Source organism: Sardina pilchardus, chromosome 14, assembly GCF_963854185.1.
Source record: "Sardina pilchardus chromosome 14, fSarPil1.1, whole genome shotgun sequence".
NCBI lineage: Eukaryota > Metazoa > Chordata > Actinopteri > Clupeiformes > Clupeidae > Sardina > Sardina pilchardus.
Genome location: NC_085007.1, coordinates 13,962,309 through 13,985,175, shown reverse-complemented (window position 1 = coordinate 13,985,175; position 22,867 = coordinate 13,962,309). Strand labels below are relative to the sequence as shown.

The window sequence follows — 22,867 nt, the reverse complement described above, 5'->3', positions numbered from 1 at the left end:
CAACCCCGAGGTCATCACCTGCACACACTCCCACAAGGGCTTCAAGCACCGCTTCTGCATCAAGACAGAGAGCAGTGAGTAGTACAGTACAGTACAGTGCACCTCTCCAAACCACTCCCTCACTAAAGGACATTTGTTGTGTTCTTCACTTCACAACAAACAATCAATACACCAGAGTAAAGTGACAATACTTCTTTACTTGGTTAAACTTCACTTCGGTACATTACATTCAGTTGCATGTGTACTACTATAACAATAGTATCAACGCGCTTGATGGGCACTATATCAATGTAGCCATACGCAGAACAGAAAAGTAGTTCTCTCAATATAACTAAAGTAGATCTCATATATTTTCTTAAACATAACAACGTTACACAAACTTATTTAAAGATAACTATGACCTCACATTGGGTCAATCACTTGGAGTCAATTTAAACACTGACTCCATCATGAAAGTCTACGGAGCAAGTTCAATTCTCTGCATTTTTCGGATTCCATACATGTCAGTGAATGAGATCTCCCACAGAAGAGGTCGAACATTCTTTTTAAAAAAATATACAAAAAATGCGGACTTGATGTGACAAAGCCTTGACGTGACAAAGGCACAAGGGCTTCTGCATTCAGTACACCTCACTTCTTTCACCTTCTAGAGGTTCAAAGACCGCATCTGCATCTCTGAGAAAGGGAGTGGTGAATCTCACAGAACCAACCACAGTCACTCCATCCCTGCAGTCAGGAAGGTTTCGGAACAGATGTGAATTGTTATTTCACCCTGTCTTTGAATCAGGAGGTCCATCTTAATTAGGATGATGATCTGTAAGAGCTTGTCTGGGAGGCAGGATATTAAATGTCAAACCAAGACAATAAGTGTTAGAAGATGGAACACATTCTGGTAAAAAGAAATCATTATTGCCTTCCTGGCCTGAGGTTGTGGTAGTTAGGTAATCTGCTGTGTTAGGCAACAGATTGGAGGATGTGATATGATATGATTCTTCGGATTTTCCCCTTCACTCTAAACTCATCAGCTTTTCTTGAGGACGGCTAATACGGCAAAAGCCATAGGATGGCAGTCCAGATATTTTCCTCGATGTAGAGGACAACAAACAATGCCGATATAGTGGTGGCACAGCGAAAGCTTGTTGGATTTGTAGCTGGGTTATCAGTGGATGCACGGATCAAGGAGAAGCCAAGTCCTCCTGAGAGCGACGGTGTCAATCACAGCCTCTGAAATCCCGGTTTGACCTTTCCTGGCTCCTCCGCGCTAGCTCTCATCTGTGGTCACTAAGGGGCCGGTGTCTGAGTATTAATTCCCCCACAAGCGAATCTGCGCTGACCCAAATCCACCACCCATGCAGGCGAAATCTTTTATCTGCCCCCCAAGCCAACCACCCGCCCACCCCCCCGCCCTCGGCCCTCGGAACATACGCTAGTGTCATATCCTGGCTCAGAATGACCACCAACTTAACTTTCAACATGATAATGTGGATTAAGTAGAACTTTGTTACATGACTCAGGGAGATAGCGTGGAGGGGCGCCGGGGTGGCGGTTTGGGATCAAGGGCTCAAATAAATCCGTTCAGGGCTCCAGTGGCCAATCGCCATGTAAAATGATGCATCACTGAAAATAATTTACCTTTTTTGATCAGAGTTGCAGTCTGATAATTATTACCGCCAGCTGGACAAAGCTTATGTTTGAATTTGCAGAATCAGGCATTTATAGTCAGCCAGTGACTCACTCGCATCAGGACCACACATCTTGCTGTCAGCTTGGCCTCTGTCGCCATAAAGCGGTTTCGACTGCGGAGGCTGTTGCTTCTTATGAGTGAGAGACGTCTGGCGATGTGCGTGTAATTCCACATCACTCTCTCTGACACTTGAGTGGAGGGGCCTGATGATGCGACGACATTTTTATTTATTTATTTATATTTTATATCCTGACAGCTCGGGAAACAGAATGGGGTCAGAGCCTAGTATGAGTGTGTGTTTGGGTAGGCTATATGTGTGTGTGTGTGTGTGTGTGTGTGTGTGTGTGTGTGTGTGTGTGTGTGTGTGTGTGTGTGTGTGTGTGTGTGTGCGCGCATATGTGTGTATTTTGTGTTTGTGTTCCTCTAGTGTGTATGTATCTGTCTTAGTGTACTTTTATAGTGTGTAGCATAAAATGCTCTTTATTAAAATATATTAATATTTGAATCAGTGTCTTCCAATCTAAATAAAATAATCTGTAAGAAACTGTAAGACAACGATGTTGTCAGTTGTGCAGTTGTTGTTGCTATAAAAGCATTGCCTGGAAATCGCACACTGAGATCCAACACACTTAATCAGCACACATCATGCAACACAGACCTGCAACGCAGACCTGTCCTTTTAAAAAACAACGTCTTGAGGGAGCCGCCCGAACCTTGCTCCTTAATCCCCCCCTGGCCGTCCCTGGGCTCTGCCAGCTGCTGTTGCGTAACCAGTTTAGTGGCCCCTTCCCCTTTGCCTGGTGGTGGATGTGGGAGTGCCCGGCGGCCGGCTCCTTGGCTCCACTGGAGAGCGCGGGTCCCCCCTGCTGTCACTCACGGAGCGCTAATGCAAGGCTTATCACACGCTCGAGGCACCAGCCACTCCACACGTGCTGCTTAAGCATTCGAAGTGCGCTTAATCTTAAAGTGGCGAGAGAGATAATGTGAACGTTATTCTTTAGTAGATAGTTTTTTTTAACCAGGCTAAATGTTTAGATGTTTAGAAAATCATGTGGACCACTATGTATTGTGTGTGTGTGTGTGTGTGTGTGTGTGTGTATGTGTGTGTGTGTCTGTCTGTCTGTTTCTCTCTCTGTCTGTCTGTCTGTCTGTCTGTCTGTCTGTCTGTCTGTGTGTGTGTGTGTGTGTGTGCGAATGTGAGTGAGTGAGTGAGAGTGAGAGAAAGAAAGAGAGAGATAGAGTAACCCAGTAAAAGCCTGTGTCAGTGATTAACAGATGCAGGACTCAACTGAGTCTATTACTTGAGCTGAATACATTTGAAATGCACATGGTATAGGGTTTTCTCCTCCAATCACGTCAATGCCTTTTCTTAAGATAGATAGATAGATAGATAGATACTTTATTGATCCCCAAGGGGAAATTCAAGAATGTTAATGTAGATGTGCAGTTTATATCATTCCGTCAACCCATCAGTGTCTCATTTCCCTCCTACCTGTCAACAGTTGAGTAAACAGAGGTGTGTTTATGTCATTGCAGCGGCGCTTGGCATCGCCCTGACAAGCGGCTGTGCTACTTCTCGACACTGTCAACAACAGGAGCTGCCTGGGGTTCGCATCCATTGCTGTGATTCGGATCTATGCAACAGCTCCTCCTGCTGGCGAGCAAATGGACTACATTACGTCTGTGCGATACTCAGCTTGCTGCTGTTATTGCTGCGGTTATAATGTGATGCCTGAAAATATGGACTTGACATTACGTCATTTCTTTGTGTTGCACCAAGCAGAAGTTTTATCGAATTATCAAGATGACGATAATGACTTGCATGAGCTGTTCAAAGTGTATTTTTTTCACAAATTAATTTAGATACAGTATGAGGAAAGCCTGTTGTTTGATAAATGCAGTGATTAAATTCAATGGATAGGTTATATTATCACAACAATTACCACCCATTAATTTCAGTCATTTCATATATTAGTCATAGTTTGTTTCCAGAGAATAACACCCAAGAGCCTATGAGCGCTCCTATGTAAATATTCTGTATCAAAGAGCGTGTCGATTTTCTTGAAGACAACTTTATTTATTATCTATTTATTTATTTTATTTTGTATTTGTTGACCATCAGTTGCACTTCATTGTTCAAGACATACATCACAAAAGATGTAGTGCTCTGTTTAATGGCAAACTCTTGAGTCAGTGTGGGTTCATTGGGCACATATCTTGTTTTGTTACAGTAGGCTTATGCTGCAGAGTAAGTGCTGGAGATGTATGACTTTGCATGTGTTTTATTTGTAATGACCATTGAGTTTCATGTCAACACAGTGCAGTGAGGTGACATTTCACTAAGTGTATTAAAGGATTTTAAAAGTAACAGGATTAAGTGTTTGTGTGCCATCACTGAATGGAAATGGTGGGACTCTCTCTTCAGACCTACATACTGTACATTTGCTTTGCTGTCATGTTCCAAATCAGAATCCTTGTTTTAATGCGTTTAAGTAACCAGAGCTGAGTGTTCACGACCGTTGATAGTTATAAACACCAACAGTGGATTTGTTCCTGACTGAGTCAATGTCTCTGTACTCCCACTGAAAAATCACATCCTCTTCCTCTCGCTGTATAGTGAAAGAAGCAACAGGAAGTGTGAATATCCTTTCATACAGTATGCACTGCAGAAATCTGAATGCCCTTTAAACAGTATTTCTATGGGCGCTTGACATTTCTGAATTTGGGTTTCTAACCTGCTGAGCAAATGACTATAGTAGTACTGGTATGCTTCTTCATTCAAAACTATACATAGACCTACAAATAGTGGCTAATAAAAGATGTGTCTGTCTATCTGTCTGTATCTTTTCAGTTGTTTTAATACTGCAGTGTATGAAGTACAGAGTGCCACCGATACCTGACAAAATCAATATGTATTGTCTGCCAGTCATTGTCAGAGAATAAGCACCACGATACAAAGCTATGCCAACAAAGTTCAAAAGAGACAAAAGGGAACACATATTACTTTATTCTTTGTCCAGTGGTGAGGCTGATCATTTTAACATCTTCAATAACTAACAAGAGGAGAGTATTCAGTTAATGGACAGACTGGAAATTAGTACTGAACTGGAAGATGATGAGTCATTTTTTTTCTTGTAAGTAGGCTATAGGCTGAATGCCTCAGCTGAAGTGAATGAATTCAGCACACTCTATGTCAGTTCTTTTCATGAAGATTAATGAGTTATGCAAATCTATACCCCTTGGTCATTCCTGTCAGTTCAATAATTGCTGCTCAGGGAAATATAGATCTAACTGCTAGCATGGAGTAGCCTAAGCTATGTGTTGGTGAACTACACAACCTCATTGTTTGTTCTCAATTGAAAGTGATTTGATTTATTGACACTTTTTGTGAAAATGTCATCATTCATAGCCTACTCATAATCATGCTTAGTCGAGCATTCAACAGGTCAAATGTTAAGTAAGCTAGTGATTTGTATTGATATAATTCAAATCACGTCATCTTTGTTTGATACAACTTTGTTGGTCTATTGTCTCCCAGTCAAGGATTAAAAAATTCAAGGATTTTTATTTGTCACATACATAGAGATGCCATTGAAACACGTAGTATGGTTATGGTTATGGTACAGTGGGGAGAAAACGTATTTGATACCATGCTAAAGTCTAAAAAGAGGAGTATAAAATCATCAGTTGACAATTGATCTTAATGCCTTAATTAAAAACAATAGTAAAAATCAAACCATTAAGGACACCAATTTTCTTTGTGATTGAAGAATGTATCGTAAGTGAATAAATAAATGTTCTTCCTTACATGATGCTAGGGGGAAGGAAGTATTTGACCCCCTATGTAACCCTATGGTAATTTAACATATGGGAATTTAACACGGGTTAACATAGGGGCAGGCATATTTTTATTTTAAAGGCCAGCTATTTCATGGATCCAGGATATTATGCATCCTGATAAAGTTCCCCTGGCCTTTGGAATTAAAATAGCCCCACATCATCACATAACCTTCATCATAGCTAGAGATTGGCATGGTGCTTTTTTCAGTAGGCCTGTTTGATTTGCATTGAGCTCAATGAGCATCAAACAGGCTAATAGGCCTACTGGAAAAAGCACCATGTGTTAAATTCCCATAGGGTTACATAGGGGGGTCTAATACTTCCTTCCCCTAGCATTTAAGGAAGAACATTTATTTATTTATACATTCTTCAATCACAAAGAAAATTGGTGTCCTTAGCGGTTTGATTTTTACTCATTCAATTAAAATTTAACAGTGAAACAATTTAAAATGTTGGTCTGACTACATTAGGGGGAATAGCAAATAAACAATAATGTCCATTCAACCAATCATATAATAACAATGACAATGGCATTGTAAGACTATAGGAGAATAGCAATAATAAATAACAATGTCAATTCAACCAACAGCCTAATGAAAATAAACAATACTACAAACCATAACCCATAAGCAGCGCTTAATTGACTAGCGCATGTTAAACAGATAAGCCAAGTAAGATGACATTAGCATCTTCCAGTACAGAGGTGTCCTGGATCACCAACTATTTATAAATACAAAGAAACAATTTTAAATATGTAATAAATAGTGGGGGGTACAAAGTGTGTAAGTGCATATGCCCATACAAATGTTTCGTGAGTTGCTGTCTTTGTCTTCCTGTTTTAGCCATGCAGTCAAGCAGTTCGAACAGCCCATTCTCAGGGTGTGAAATGTCTTAATGTTCTGGACCCTTATTTGCACTCTTCTGGTGAATATGTCCCTGCAGGGCAAGGAGAAGCACTCTGATGGGGCATAAGCAGAGCATACCACTCTGCCGGGCACTGCAATCCAGAGCTGTGCCGTTTCCACATCAGGCGATGCTACCTGTTAGAACACTCTCCACAGCTGAAGTAGAAGGCCTTCAAGATGGACACCTTGGATTTCCACAGCCGACAAAATAAGAAGTCTTCAGGTTTCTTTAGAGTGTGTTGGATGTTGACAGTCCACATGCAGTCATCAGTGACATGAACACTGAGGTGTTTGCAACCCTCACCAAGTTGCCCTCTGATCTTTATTGTCCACCACCGTTTATGTTTTGCTGACATTCGGTGTCAAGTTAGACTGGCACCCCTGTGCCACTTCTTCTACCTGACTCAGGTAGGCCTGTTCATTGTTGTTGACACTTCTGATCTGCACCTCGCTATTTTAATTCTGTTTTACACCCCCTTATCGCCCATTGCAGCCCTCTGTCTGCAGTGTCGACCATCCATTAACACCCAAGAGGTCACATCAAGACTCTTTTCTTCCATGATTCCTTGTTGGTGGAATAAGTTGTTGTGGTAGTGGTAGTTTTGGGACTCTCAAGAATTATCTAAAGACTCATCTGTTCACCACTTACAACTGTTTAATTAGTTCTTTTATGGAGTTATGGCTTGTTTATGGTTTTTGATCATATAAAAATGTATTATTTTCATTGTTGACATTTGATATTATTATTGATTCTGTTGTTATTACTATTACTATTATGCTTATAGGATTTTTCAACTTTATTTGAAACTATTAGCCATTGTTCACCAATGTAGTGTTAGGCTACTGTAGTAAGTCGCTTTGGACAAAAATGTCTGCCAAATACCATAACCATAGCAGGTGTGGGCTTTGTTATAGTACTTGCAGGCTACTCTAAAAAAGTGTGTTGGAAGCTCTCCTTGGGCTGGGAATAGATTGACCACGATAATGATAAAAATCACAATTCAATGATTCTGCAATCTCAATGGCCTGCATAAGGACCAATCTATGATAAAAAAAAAAAATCATATCTGTGTAGGCTAAAAGAAGAAAAAGGACTGGAATTCACTGCATTTCATAATGCATTTGAAACATATCCTGGTGCAGAGTTTAGATAGCCTAGGCCTAACTGTCTCTTCAAACCTACAAATATTTATCTTTAAATGAGCAAAGATATACCTCTCAATAAATGACAGATTTATTTAAAAATGCCTATTTCTGATTTAAATACATTCCTATTTATGATTTAAAGCATGAATGTTTAAGTCAATATTGCAATTATCAAAAATGAGAGTGCTGAGAGCGAAGATAAATAAGGCCATCTGTCAAGTGACAGTGACAGAGGCACATAGGCTACCTTGAGGCTTTAGCAGCTTAACTTACCTGGGATGTGCCTTGCGCCGTATGGCTGACTATATCATTAAAACAACGTTTACTATTGCTTCCAATCGTCACACGACCACCTGCCTCACTCATGTAGTCTACTGCAAGAAATTACTGCATATTCCGCATGTATGTGCCCTTTGTCCCAGAAGCCCATTGTATACGACAGAGGAAACCCTGTGCAGTAGTGGCCGCCATCTTGGATAGGCAGTCTCTCCAGCCCAGGATAACCTGCAGATCCCTTTAGAAACCTCAAGACATTAAACATATAAAACGCGAAACACCCGGTAAGGTGATACACATCATCACACAATAATATCTTGTTACGTTGTCATATCTATAGAAATGGCATTATTAGAATTGTTACGGAGAACATTTAGAGGTAGCGTCTTGATAGGTAGCGTACACCAATACCTAACGCTAGCTTTATAGCAGGTCAACTCTCCAGTTAGCTATCGTAGTTTATCTGCTAAGCTAGCATTATCTGGTTGAGCGTTACAGGGAGTTTGACCAGCTAATCGTACGGTCATCTAAACAGCAAAACTCAGGGATGGCAAGTATTTTTTTTATCGATGGTGTTGTTACTTTTGTTGACTGTTTGAAGGCTATGGGAGATTTATTTATCGCTGCTAGTTAGCTAGCTAGTTAGCCAAATAGTGTACGCTCATAATTGAGGTTGGTCAGCTATTTCATTGCCTGGTCACTAGATATTAAGAAGACTGTCTAGCATTTGCTGATATAATTCACCTACTTAGCTGACTTAACAGACACTTGACACTTAACAGCTATATGCAAGAGGCTCCTTGTCTTTTGGAAGCGTAGATAAAATGGAAATCAGAGAGACTGATCAGTGCTAAAACGCTTAGAACACCGCTAACTTGCTAACATACCAACTGCTGGCAGTCCTAGTTCAACAACATCAGTTAACGAATTACCGAGCCACCTACGGGTTTGATGGTTGGTTGTGCTATTCTTTAAGGCTGGGGTTAATCTTCTGTTGAATTGTGGTTTAACGTTGGTGTTTTTAAGATGGTTTGTTAGCGATGTAGTTTGTTTGCTGCTAACATAATGGCAAACTGTCTGGAAAGGTAACGTCAGATAAAAATCTTGTTGACGATGGCAGTGCATGTATGTATCTTGTTATCAGTTCTACTGGAGAACATGCTGTTATCATTAGGTTACAAAAACGTGTTACTTCATGTCATGTCTGACGTTAGTTAACATTGACTGTAATGTAGGATCCCAAGAACAAACGGCAATGTTGTACCAAAATGACAACACTGACCAGTGATGCTGAACCGCTTTAGGCCACAGACGGAGGATGCTAATGATTAGCTGATTGGCGTTAGCAAGCTAACGTTACCATAGGCATCGTTGCAGTCAGTCCGATACTAATGCTACTTTGTTTTAACACTATAATAAATCTGTATCTGATTCGTGATGAACATATCAAAGCTATCCGTTATCTGCGGCAAGTGACGCCTTCGTGTCTTTGTGAATGAATGTTGCCATACTCATAGAAAGCTAGCTTCGCTTGCTTGCAACATAAACAAGCACACCGGCTTGTTTACCCACTTTGGAAAACGAGTTTCTTTATGGGTTACGATATCCTATAATATTGTGTACAGTAACATTTAGCCTACAGCTGTATTCGGTCGGTTGCATTTCTAAGGAAATAACAGGTAGCATTCAACGTGACCTGATAGATTGCGAGGTAGTCTATGCGGCTAATTTCTACCTGACGTATGGTTTGCATTGCTTTGTTTTGGTGGCCTTTGAAGAATTTATGCTACGCATTTGTCCGTAAGGCATAAAGCTCAAATGTGGGTATCTGTGTAGTAGATAATGTTTGTAAATACTGTACACCACGCCTCAAGGGCCCAGTTTGCCAACACGCCCTGATAACATAATTACTTAATTGAAGGATTTCCAGTCAGTGCATCTGTTAACGAATTGATTGCACGTAAACGACAACCAAGGTTTAAGCAAATGTGGAATCTGTCAGTTAATTATTTACAAACATGTTTAATTGTATAGCAGGTGCTTCAGAAAAATAATGTGGGTCAGTAACAACCTTGACAATTTGCAGAGATGTATAACAGTGATTGGTGTATGTTGTGAATACAAAGGCATAAAGTTAGGATCACTTCGTCATGAAAGATTTCTGTGCCCCCTATTTTTTGTGAGTACCATTTTGACATTACCTAGCTGCAGTTTGTCTAAAGAAAGCAGAACATTTAGTGTGAGGGAAAACACTGAAAGGGGGGCAAATTGCTTAGTTTCAGCTGATCTGTGTAAACAGAGCACAGAGTTGCCACTCCTCACTAAACTGTCGAGTCTACACAGATGGGTGTTAATTATTCCCTAGCACCTGTTGCCGATTAAAACTATGGACATTTTGTCAGTAAGCCCATGTGACTATCAAACGAATGAAGGTGTCAGTCATATGAATCGGCGGTAGGCAGTCAAGTGCTGACGCCGCAGTGCAGTCACATGCTCTCTGCTTCTCTCTCCAGCCTTAATGGGCCCTTGCGGCCTGCTGGTCACATCAGGAAGTCAGGGGAGGGGCTTTCCTTATCAGCTGAGAGCTTAGGAGTGAGGAGGTTGAGATTGAGTTGGAGTGGAGTGGAGTTAGCTGTTGTTGTCTCACACAACCCTGTGAGACGGGCCTCTTCCTTCTGCCAGCCAGATTGGAGGAGGAGGAAGAGGAAGAGGAAGGGTAGGGGGTTGGGGTGAGTTGTGGCCAGAGGAGTTGTGTGTTTGCATCCTCCTGGCAGGAGGGAGAAGGAGGGGGGTCATCTGCAGCCACACATGTGACTAGGTCATGTGAGGGGAGGAAGACAGACGGAGAGGAGGAGGAGGGGGAGGAAGAGGGCTCGCTACAGACCTTTGCCCTATCCAGCCCATTAGGAGGGTGTGTCGGTGATGGCGTCAGTCAGAGGAGGCATAGTGGGGAGCGGGAGTCATCATGGTGATGGAGCCTCATTCATCTCACCCCTCTGTGCTTCATGCACACTCTTATCTCAAAACAAATCAGCTACCAAAGACTTTCTGTTTCCTCCCATTAAGGGCGGACTAAATCTCATTACCTTGTTTCCTTAACTCGCCGCCTTGCCTTCTCTTGGCTCTCCTGGCTGCTGTGCTGAGTCTTTAGTTTAGGAAGGGGTGTGTGTGTGTGTGTGTGTGTGTGTGTGTGTGTGTGTGTGTGTGTGTGTGTGTGTGTGTGTGTGTGTGTGTGTGTGTGTGTGTGTGTGTGTGTGTGTGTGTGTGTGTGTGTGTGTGTGTGTGTGTGTGTGTGTGTGTGTGTGTGTGTGTGTGTGTGTGTGTGTGTGTGTGTGTGTGTGTGTGTGTGTGTGTGTGTGTGTGTGTGTGTGTGTGTGTGTGTGTGTGTGTGTGTGTGTGTGTGTGTGTGTGTGTGTGTGTGTGTGTGTGTTTTAAAGGAACTGCATGCTTACTCTTAAACCCCCTGAACCAGTCATTGTTGGGCGATTTAATCTTCAGAACCGGTTTAACGTTGCCGTGGTTTAGGTCTACTGACCACACCATTGTTCAGAGAGCTAAAAGGGAAAGAAGAGACATCCACTGTTGTTTTAGTAACGGTTAAATGGATTAAAATAATAGCAGTTTTGAAAAGTCTCCATTGAGCATTTCACCTTGAAGGGATAGCAACCATACGATACAGTTATTACAATGTGCAAAATTGACTGTGCCAATGATTATGAAGTGGAATTACAACCTCCTCCTCATTTCCCCCATAGACCATAACACTCCAATGAATGTCAATACAACAGAATATTTTCTCCATTTCTAATCAGTGGCTTAAGTTAAAACCCAAAATGAAACACTTGGCCTCCTATCGCTATCAGATTGTTCTGTTCTAGTGTGATTCTCTGATCTAACAGATTCAGATGTCAGGATTTCAAATTCCTCAGAAGAAATCTAGCAGCGCAGGCTGGGGTGATGATGACGCTGTGCTGTCCCTTTCTTCTCCGTCTTGCTTTGGTGCAGAAAGCCTACTAATAGCTTTTCTCCCTCTTTGAATACTGACACTTTTCCCCTTCCTCTGTTGCTATTTTGGAACACTTGCCTGGCTTGCTCACATGCTGCCTGAAATGCTGGCAGTTGTGGTGTGCCAGCGATTTAGGCAGTGTGTCTCTGAGTGTCAGAATGGGAAGTGGAGATAATAAAAGTAGGGAAATGGGGTTTCTTTCTTGTGACGAGCCACGTCACAGTTTGTTTGAGTCACTGCGCTGGCAGTAGTGGCTAGTGGATAGTGATAGCTCAATTATAGCTCTCGACTTGCTTTCAGTGATTGAAGTTAATTAGTCGTTGGATGTGGTTGAGTCATAAGACAATATCGACAAAGTTTTTGCGCATATTTGTAATGGAAACGCAGCTACTGTGTGTGTGTGGTGGAGACTCAGACTCTAGTGTAAGGAATGTTTGTAAGGACTAGCATAGAGCCAATGGGTCATTGGAAATTAACCCCAATTATGTATTCAGAGGAGCTGATAAGAATGAGTCTCAGGTCATTTTGTAATGCCTTGTTTGTGATAATGACCTGTTAATTACATGGCTGTTTACCAAAAGAATTGGGATTTAAAGATTTAAAAGCCTACTACATTTGTGTGGTAAGCATGCTGTAGCACTTCACCATAACTATGAATGAAACAGTATTAGATGCCTCAGGCAATGATTTGATGGCCATCCACTATTAAGAAGTGTCACATCATGATTATTTCCCTGAATTATTAATTAGTGTGCAGGTAGCAGGTTTTGCGTAATAGGGCTATATATTTCTTGAAAACCTCTCAATACATTACATAGTAGATACAGATGCCACAATATGATTGATATGTATTAGGCCTACATGTTGATTCTGATATCCAAAACAGAATTCACTTAACAGCTATTATTATATTTCTATAACAACAAAGGCAAAGCCTAAAGGATTGCACATCTTAAAAGCACTTCGATTAAAGCCCACAGCAAACTTCAATGTAAAACATTAATAGACATTATTCTGTATCGATACTTATCCATACAGGAGCACATGACGATTATATCCTAGATCTAACCCAAACACAGACCTACTCTGTAATCACAAGCCTATTGGTTTAGAATTTCCCTGTGAGATCTTACCACCTCCCACAGATTTGTATCAGAACTTTTGGCATTTTCTACACCGTTCTACAGCCCTCATTCAACATGGGGTAGTCTGTCTGTGTGTACTGCATGCCGGCTGCGTGCTGCTTCAGGATGTGTCCTGAGGCCTGAATGTGCATCAGCGGCGTCTTTTGAGAGAGCGAAACAAATTGTCTCCATGACGGTGGCCCCCTGGGCTCAGCTGAAGCAGAGTGAGCACTTTGTTACGAAGCTGCTGTGTTGCCAACTATTTTATTAGGCCAGTCCACAAAGTGTCTGTCACAAAGATCTGTGTACAGTATAGGCCTTTATCGTTGTCACTCTGCTTGGAGATGTGACCATATGTTTGCATTTGAGGCAGATTACGGGATCCCTTTTGAGAGGGCATTAGGAGTTAGGAGACCACTTAAAATTCTGAAAGTGGAAAGTGGAAAAAAAAAACCCATAATAAACAAATGGCGCATAAAAACGTCCGTGTCAACTTCTACCGTCTCGCCCCCGATCCCTGTGAGTCTTTGCCTTTGTTCTGCTCAGAGCTGGCTTAAAGGACGTCACGGGTGGAAAAACACCCAGCTGTGTCTCTCTCTTTGTTTGTCCAGAGAGGTCTGGGGGTCAGTCTTCCTATCGCTGAGTGACCAGGCCGGCAGCGCTGTGTTTTCCTCATCAAACTCCAGATTAGATTAGTCATCCTTAAGAACAGATCGAGTCTGGGGAGGGACGGGAATAAAGAGCCAAACAAAAAAAAACTGCCGTTGACGGAAACGCTTCCGTCTTCTGTCCTCCCTCGGACTTCTCTGCTCTGTTCATCATTGTCTTTCATCCCTCCCCATCCCTCTTTTTTTCTCTCATTTTAGTCCTTCTCCTCTCATCCTCCTCGAAGGCCTCATCAGCCCTTCTTGACTCCTCTCTCCTGCCTGTAGTTTTCCACCCACACGCATGCGCATGTAAATCCCTGTCAGTCAGAAGCACACTCATGCATACAGCTCCTCCAGAAGTTAAGTCCGCATGGCGCTCTTGACATGGTTATGGCTGGGGAAAAGTCAAGATGTAGGCCACAGGATGGGTGCTGTGGAGACTGGCTATAATTGGGGGAGCTTCAAGTGATGGTGGTGGTGTAGTGGATAAGGAGCTGGCCTAGTATACAGTAGCTAGAACGAGTTGTGGGTTTGGTTCCTGGCTGCTACTGCTGAACCGTTGAGCAACGCACTTTAGCCTTGAGTTGCTCTGCTGGCCCTTGTACTAATTGATGTGTTTAAGTTGCTTTGGATGAAAGCGCCAGCCATATGGATATGCAAGGAAGGTTCAGGTGGAACAGTGGATCTGTGGAGGGACTTTGGCAGCATCCAGTCACCTATTATTGGGTTTCAGTTGTGTTGTGTTTTATTGTTTTTTTTACAGAGGCGTAGGTTAGGGAGAACGGGAACTCCCTTCAGGCCTCAGACAGTGGATTTTAGAGAGGAGGAAGTGGCTGTTTTGCAGGGTTTCACAGGAACTTGGTTAGCGTTAAGGCCACTGACCGTGACCTCACCAACCCTAACTGTTGACCAATCAGCATCAGATCAGTCCCTTCTCAACCCGTGCAGATGTTGACCGTCACATGACTCGTCCTGTCTCTCTCTCCGTCTCCCATACCTCCGCTTTCTAACGTCATATATTTGTTTTCTCTTCCAGAGAGCCACAATGGCCACCGCACCGTACAACTATTCCTACATTTTCAAATACATCATCATCGGTAAGTAGCATCGTCTTTGGCCGCCCCGTGAGCTCTGTGGCTGTGTACCAGTATTTACTCTGTGTGTGTACATGTGAAAACGCTCCTGGTAGAGAAGCAGAATGAATGGGCCTGTTTCAACTCACTGCTATTTACACAAATCATGTAGGCACTAGATCCCCACCCACCCCTCTCTCTTTCTCTCTCTCTCTCTCTCTCTCTCTCTCTCTCTCTCTCTCTCTCTCTCTCTCTCTCTCTCTCTCTCTCTCTCTCTCTCTCTCTCTCTCTCTCTCTCTCTCTCTCTCTCTCTCTCTCTCTCTCTCTCTGTCTCCCTCTGTCACACACATACACACAGACACACACACACACACACACACACACACACACACACAAAAAGCCTGTAGTATTTTATAGTATGATGGAGCTGCTTCGCTCCTGTCAATTCAAGTTCAGTGTTCTGTTCAGTTCAGTGTGTCCTCTTTCCTGTTGTGGTGCAGCTTGTGCCAAGCTCACCTGCCTGTGTTTTCATTCATGTGGCCTTGTGTAACATCTACACACTGGATGTTAATGTTTATTCCTTCTCTCTCTCTCTCCCCCCCTCTCTCCCTCCCTCTCCCTCTCTCCCCCTCTCCATAGGGGACATGGGGGTAGGAAAGTCATGTTTGCTTCATCAGTTCACAGAAAAGAAATGTAAGTACTTGCGTCAAATCCCAGCTCACCATCTGTGTGTTAAATATGAGGATGTGCCATCGATCACTAATATGCCTCGGTCATGTCAGAAAGCGACCCAGAGCTGCGCTGTGAGGGTTTCTGGTATTAAGTACATCTTCATTGGTTAAAAAAAAAAACAACCTCACAGACATCACACACATCATTTATTCATAACTCCCGGCCTAGAAGCCTCCTATTCTGTGCTTTGGGTTTCTTATATACAGGCAGATGGTGTCTTTGAAACAGACTGGCTCATTCCGCATGTCAAGATTGCTCCCTTGTAATAAGCCGAGTGCCTGTATGTAAATAACTCTCTTGTTTAGAGAAGCGCATCGCAGCGTTTGCATGAGTCACACGAGCGAGTTCACAGGCACAGACAGAAGGTCCTGCGCCGCAGTGGCAGCTAAAAGAGGAGAGGAGGGGGGTAATTAACACCAGGGCAACAGCTCTCTCTCTGCCTCGAGTGGAAGTTCTCCGCTTCTCTAACCCCCACCCCCAAATCTCTCTCTCTCTCTCTCTCTATCCCTCTCTCTCTCTTGTTTCATTCATGCCCGCTTGACTTGTGCACGCGCCTGCCGACACCTGCAAACAAATGGGTGCTTTATGCCAGGGTTGGAAAGGCAGGTTTTGAAGAGCTCCTCGCTCTCGCTCTCTCTCTCTCTCTCTCTCTCTCTCACTCACTCTCGCTCTCTCGCTCTCTCTCGTTCTCTCGCTCTCTCTCTCTCGCTTTCTCTCTCTGCCGTTCTTTCGCTCTGCTCTTAACGGCACTCGGCAGACAGAGAGAGAAATAAGAGGCTGAAGGCGGAAGGGGGTGGGGGGAGGGTGTAGTTGTAGGGTGCTAATAGCTGGGATGTGAATACAAGTATTGAGTGGCGTTGTGTGGCGCGCAAACCTGTATGGCCCCGTATGTCATGAAGTTAGTCCAGCCTAACTAGGATATGTTGACGTTAGCTGGCTTAACACTCCCTAACGACCGCAGTTGTGCATGTCCAATGTAATGCCGATGGTTATCAACTCAATATCAGGGGATGTTTTGCAAATGGCGAACATCAGCTGCTAAACTGTGTGTGTGTGTGTGTGTGTGTGTGTGTGTGTTATCCTTATGGCCTTGTGTACCCTCAGCAGAGACCCTTCACAGGGCATAAGTGTGTGTTTGTGTGTCTCTCTTTGGCAGAAAATCTTCTTACACAGATTGTGTGTATATGAGTGTGTGTGATGACAGCTTTTGTGATCATCTCTTGGCAGAAAGCCCTGCTGTGCTGCCATTAAGTGTGTGTGTGTGTGTTTGTTTGTGTGTGTTTGCATACATCATACATTGGCATTGCCTTCTGTTGTTGGCAGGTAGCTCTGCCGTATTGGAGTGTGACTGTACGTGTGTGTGTTCTTGTGGGCTGAAGTGATTGTGTTCTGTGTTTGTGAGAGGGAGAGAGTGTCCTTGCATTGCTGTGTGTGTGTGTGTGTGTGTGTGTGTAGTGGGAATGCAGTGCACTGTAGTTGGTGCAGGAGAGTAATTATACTGATCAGTCTGGCAGCAGTGGCAGCAGCAGCGGTAACCAGCAGGTTAATTACAGCTGCCTGGACTCCGCTAATGGTTCACCAAGGAGAGCAGGATGCCCACAGGACATGGTGTCTCTTTAGAACGCCTCTTTTATTTCCTCTCTCTCTCTCTCCCTCCCTCTCCCTCTCTCTCCCTCCCTCCCTCCCTCTCCCTCTCTGCCACCATGAGACCTTATTTGGCTCTCCTTTGCTGAAATGCATCCTTCCCTGCCAACGGGATGTACATGTACAGACGTAGAGAATTACACGAGTAAAGCGAGCGGTTCAGTTCGCTCTCCTATAGGGTCGACAGATGCTTGCATTCCGAGCTTAATATAAGAGGCTCTGAGCGTACAGATCTCATCCGTGGGAGTGGAGGTGAGGGTGGACTATCGTCAGGTCATGCGCTGCAGTTTACTCATTCATTTAAAGCCAGGAAACGCAAAAGGACACGTCACATCGAACATCAGACACGCCAGCTCTGATTCACGGGGAACGGCGGGTCGATGGCTCTTAAGTGCACCGGCGGCTTTTTCCTGTATTGACCCGATCGGCTTTGGGGGGGACGACACACTAGTGAGCAACTCGCCACTTAATTAAAAGCCGAAAGGTTCCCTCCCATTGAGGCTGCTGCTCTATAGAGACAGCTGGAGATCAGATACACACACACACACACACACACACACACACACACACACAGGGAGACACACAGACACACACACACAGACACATAGACAGATAGCTATTGAACAGGCAACCCGAGACCGCGCTCTCTCCTGAGTGCCCAGGTGGCGTGCCCAGGCATATGGCTGGCGGGCCACACCCTCCCGTGTTTCCGATCTCTGCCTCTGTGCCAGCCGAGTTCGCCTTTTCATATTAATCTCATTACGTCACTGCCAGTGTCCCTCCGAGGCAAATGCTCATATCTGTGTTGCTCATGACTCCAGTATCACACGAGTGGAGGTTGTAAGGGGATCCAGCGGATGTGGCTGCAGGCCGTTAGATTTCAGCGCATCAGTCAGCTCGGCTCACTACCTCGTCTCATCATTGGAGACAAACTGAGTCTTTGCCAGATTGGGCCGCGCCAACAGTTTCACCCACGTGGTGCCATTTTATATAAGGTTTGCTATCCGAGTGTGTCAGGATGTAATGTGTGTGTGTGTGTGTGTGTGTTTGTGTTGTCCAGTCATGGCGGACTGCCCCCACACGATCGGCGTGGAGTTTGGCACGAGGATAATCGAGGTGAGCGGCCAGAAGATCAAGCTGCAGATCTGGGACACGGCGGGCCAGGAGCGCTTCAGGGCCGTCACACGCAGCTACTACAGGGGGGCCGCCGGGGCGCTTATGGTCTACGACATCACCAGGTACGCACACACACACACACACATGCGCGCTCGTAGACACACACACAGGCAGTTACAACGGGGGGGGTGCTATAGTGCCAACACCACCAGGTACACACACATACAAACACTTAGAGCTCAACAGTTATGTCCCCATTCTGTGAGGACATCAGGAAAAATCCGTATTTGAAGAGTTTTAGACCTTGCCTTAGGCTGAGCAGCTATGACGTGACTAGCTCCACACACACACACACACACACATGCACACACACACACGCACGCACATGAAGTTGAATAGAAAAATGTCCTCCGTGTATTTCCTCACTCACCAGTCACCACCCTAGTTAACAACCCTGCGTTCAGTCCTGTCTCGGTTTAGATGTGCCAAAGGTACAGACTGCCCCAGAGCAATAAATGTTAACCATCACCGGCTGATTACTAAGTAAGACACATCCCTCCATTTTTTGCTTGAGAGGGTAAAACGCAGCTCTCAGTCACAGCAGAATCAGGTGACCACTAGCCCTAAACAAGCAAATCCATCCCATGATCCCTCAGAGAGCCTCTCCCAACCCACTGCTAAATCCACACAGCCACTCCGGTGTGGGGGAGAACCTGCCGTCCCGTCTACACTGATCTCTGGTCAGCCTGACCTCTGTTTGGAGAGAGCACTGTGGTATTTTACCCGCTGCTGTGAAACCCTTTTTTGTGTCGAGCTGAACCGAAAGTGTGTGTATGTGTGTGAGTGAGTGAGAGAGCCGGTTGAATGAAACACAAAACGTTTTATAAATAATAATGACAACAGTGTCCTAAATCAACGATGAAAATAATGCGTTTTGGTGTTAACCATAAACATGCAAACCATATTGCTGTAAGAGTGCAATGAGTGGGTATTATGGTTATGGTTTGGCGCTTTAGCTGTTGATACTAGCAACTCGAGCTAGGCAAAACCGATTGCACCGTCAGTACTTGGTGACCTGTGCGTTTAAAATCGCTGGATGTTTCCTTTAACAATGGTTCATGATTTCTCTCTCTCTCTCTCTCTCTCTCAATCTCTCTCTCTCTCTCTCTCTCTCTCAATCTCTCTCTCTCTCTCTTTCTCTTTCTCTCTCTCAGGAGAAGCACATATAACCACCTCAGCAGCTGGCTCACTGATGCCAGGAACCTCACCAATCCCAATACTGTGAGCACTCTCCCTCCCTCTCACCACACACCCTTGTAGTCACAACACACTCTCAGTCACAGTCATCCTCTGATGCCATCAAATAGCCTTTGGGCATCCGGTCATTTAAATATTTCCTCATGCGCTTCGACAAGACATTCTTCTTCGTAATGTAATGGGCCTTGGGTTACATTCTCTGCTGTAGAGGACTGGTGGGTGTAGTTTGGGATGTAAGTTGAGCTCTCTGTCCCCCCCTGCAGGTGATCATCCTCATAGGAAACAAAGCAGATCTGGAGGCACAGAGGGATGTCACGTATGAAGAGGCAAAGCAGTTTGCTGAGGAGAACGGTATGGACAAGGGATAACAGAAGTGTGTCTCAAATGTTGTGTCTATCAATTGCTAACTAGTGACCCTGTTAATAGGCAAACAAATACCATTTAGTACATACATGCTATCTTGAAACATACTGCATACTACATCATACACAGACACGTGTACAAAGGTTACCTACTTCATACCTCACTGGTTGCTTGCAAACCAAGGATTTTAGAGCATTGAAAAACCTAGTGTGCAAAATACAGCTTCAAACTTCATGGGCCGAAGTGTTAACATCTCATAACTATTTTGAAATATGCCCCATTGCCGGAGAAGCTTTTAGAGATTTGATATCTGTTCCATGTTAAAAAGAAGACAAAAGAGTGTTACTTGTAGAAGTCTAATAGGGATGCCATGCATTGCTCTATGGGGAATCTTTGAACTCTGCAAGTTATAGCTGCCTATTGATTTGCCCCCATTCTTCTGCAGGTCTGCTATTTTTGGAAGCGAGCGCAAAAACGTGAGTTATTTTGTCAGTCGTTTATATTTGCCACAGTGTGTGTTGCCAATACAGATAGCGATCTACCCTGAAGAGAAATGCAGTTTTTGGCAATAGAGATTCATCTTGGCATGATCTCAACAACCTCTCCCCCTCGTTCTTCCTCCCTGTGTTTGTGTGTGTGTGTGTGTGTGTGTGTGTGTGTTTGTTTGTGTTCTGCAGGGGCGAGAATGTGGAGGACGCCTTCCTCGAAGCGGCCAAGAAGATCTACCAGAACATTCAGGACGGCAGTCTGGACCTGAACGCGGCCGAGTCGGGCGTCCAGCACAAGCCCTCGGCGCCGCAGGGCGGCCGGCTAACCAGCGAGCCACAGCCCCAGAGGGAAGGCTGCGGCTGCTAATGACCAATCACCCAGTCCACCTCCCCCCTCCGCCCGCCCCGCCAACGTACACCACCCAACCAACCAACAAACCAACCAACCACCAAATCACCAACTTCTCCTTTTACACGTACATACAGACACACACACAGACACACACATGTAACAAACACAAGCTCACGGAAAGGCAGTCTTCTTCAAAAACATACTCTCTCTCTCTCTCTCTCTCACACACACACACACACACACACACACACACACTCACACACACACTCACACTCAAGATGCAAACACTCACATTCACGTTGTCCTCCCCGCGTCCTCTTGCCCGGAGCTTGTGGGTGGCTTGGGTAACAGAGGGAGACGGGAACCAGGGATGACTTGACGAGGGCTGGGTGGGCAATCTCTTCTCCTCCACCACCGCCCTGCCCCCCCACCCCCACACTCTCCCCTCCCTTTCTCTCTCCTTCTCTCTGTCTTACATCCCCCTTTCTCTTCTCCTCCGCCCCTCACCACCTGTATATTCCTCCTCTCCTCTCCTCCACCCATTCCTCTCTCCATCCTTCCTCCCTATTAGCACTCAACCTGGCATCACCGTCTCCAGGGGTGCCTCGTCAGGAGAACCAGTACTACTCCGCAAAAAGAGCGAAAACAAAACAAAAAAAACACCACTGAAGTTACTGACAGGTAGACGAAAAGTCGTACGGAAAACATCAAAGCTTTGTTTGTTTGTTTTTTTAACGTGTCATTTTATAGCTCAATATATAGATATAAATATATATAATACCAGCCACACTCGTGTAAACAAACCATAAGATCGGAACTGTAGAATCCAAACTGACCCTTGTAGAAAATGTAGGCAAAACCGGTCACTCCATCTAGACAACCACCTCCTGCATGGTTCGCTCCCCGTCTTTTTAATTGAATCAAAATGAAGTATGTAAGACTCGACATTGTTCGACTATTACGTTTGTTTTGTTTATTTTTGTCCCCCACATATTTTGGGTCGTGAAAATAATGATGATGTATGTAAGTTGCGCCCAATTAAATTAATAGCGACGTGCGCACACACAATGTGTGCTTATATGTATGTGTGTGTGTGTGTGTCTGTGTCTGTCCTGCCCTAAGGCTCAACTAAGTCTTTGTATGATTGGGTCTTTGGTCGTAGAGGTCAGTGGTCAGATATTACCTGCCCTGGCCACATCTCACTTCAACATCTTGAGTCCACACTATTGGAAGGGCTCTGTGTGTGTGCCTGTGTGTGAGAGTAATATGAAGTGTGTGTGTTTTGTGTGAAGTCTCTCTGTGTGTGTGTGTGTGTGTGTGTGTGTGTGTGTGTGTGTGTGTGTTTTGTGTGAGGGTCTGGGGACAGAGCGGATTGTCCTCGTAAATCAGATTATGACACTTTAAGTAAGGAGGAAGAGAGAGAGTGAGAAAGAGAGAGGCGTTTATTATATTAAAAAAAAAATTCTTTCTAAGCACCATCGTTTTCCTCCTTTGCACCAGTCCCTATCCCTCTCCTTCCCCCCTCCACCTGTATCTCACCTCCAAACACCCCACCCTACCCCACCATATCAGTAGAACACGTCTGTCCTTACCAGCATTTTTATTTCATTTTCTTTCTTGGTTTGTTTGTTTGTTTGTTTGTTTGTTGCCTTATTGTTATGATTAATGTTAATATTATTATTACTATTACTGTTTAATCTTTACTTTATGCTGCGCTTGCTCTAAATACCGCTGTGGGGACTCATTGTGTGTCCAATAAAACCGCTGTTTTACAACACTGCTACACGTCTCTTGAGAGACCTCAGAACGTGTGTATGTACAGTATGCATGTGTGTATGTATGTATGCATGCATAGTGTGTGTGTGTGTGTGTGTGTGTGTGTGGGAGGGGGGCGGGTTTTAAGCAAGGAATATTGGCAGTGTTACGCACACACACACACACGCATGCACACGCGCATGCACGCATGCAACAACATACAGTAGACACACACATTTCTCTCTGGCTGTAAATCTACTAGTTGCTGTCGTATAGGCTTGTATATTATTAACACCACACATGCATAAACGCCTCCACTACCAAAAGCAGCGCCAGGGCAGTGCCAGTGTGGACACTGGAGTCCAGCCCTCCACCTCTGTAACATATATATACTAAGAGAAAGGCCTCCCACATCCCCTACCCAGCTGTACATATGGCTAATAGTTATTTGTTGGTTGC

At 44.3% G+C, this 22,867-nt stretch overlaps 2 protein-coding genes across 2 annotated transcripts in view; both read left to right on the top strand.

Annotated features, from left to right (window-relative positions):
- The window catches only part of LOC134100841 (uncharacterized), a 7,625-nt gene extending 3,663 nt beyond the window's left edge, over positions 1-3,962 (top strand). The window contains exons 2-3 of the mRNA XM_062554294.1: positions 1-74; positions 3,221-3,962. The exon at positions 1-74 is cut by the window's left edge and continues 67 nt beyond it. Coding sequence (XP_062410278.1) covers positions 1-74; positions 3,221-3,408 — 262 coding nt within the window. The 3' untranslated portion in view covers positions 3,409-3,962. The remainder of the gene's footprint in view (positions 75-3,220) is intronic.
- Positions 3,963-8,025: 4,063 nt separating this feature from the next.
- rab14l (RAB14, member RAS oncogene family, like) lies at positions 8,026-22,428 on the top strand. The gene is made up of 8 exons (XM_062554293.1): positions 8,026-8,135; positions 14,665-14,725; positions 15,341-15,394; positions 18,138-18,315; positions 19,408-19,474; positions 19,714-19,801; positions 20,259-20,289; positions 20,491-22,428. Exons 2-8 carry the CDS (start codon positions 14,674-14,676, stop codon positions 20,666-20,668), a joined length of 648 nt encoding a protein of 215 aa, XP_062410277.1. The 5' UTR covers positions 8,026-8,135; positions 14,665-14,673; the 3' UTR covers positions 20,669-22,428.
- Positions 22,429-22,867: the final 439 nt, after the last annotated feature.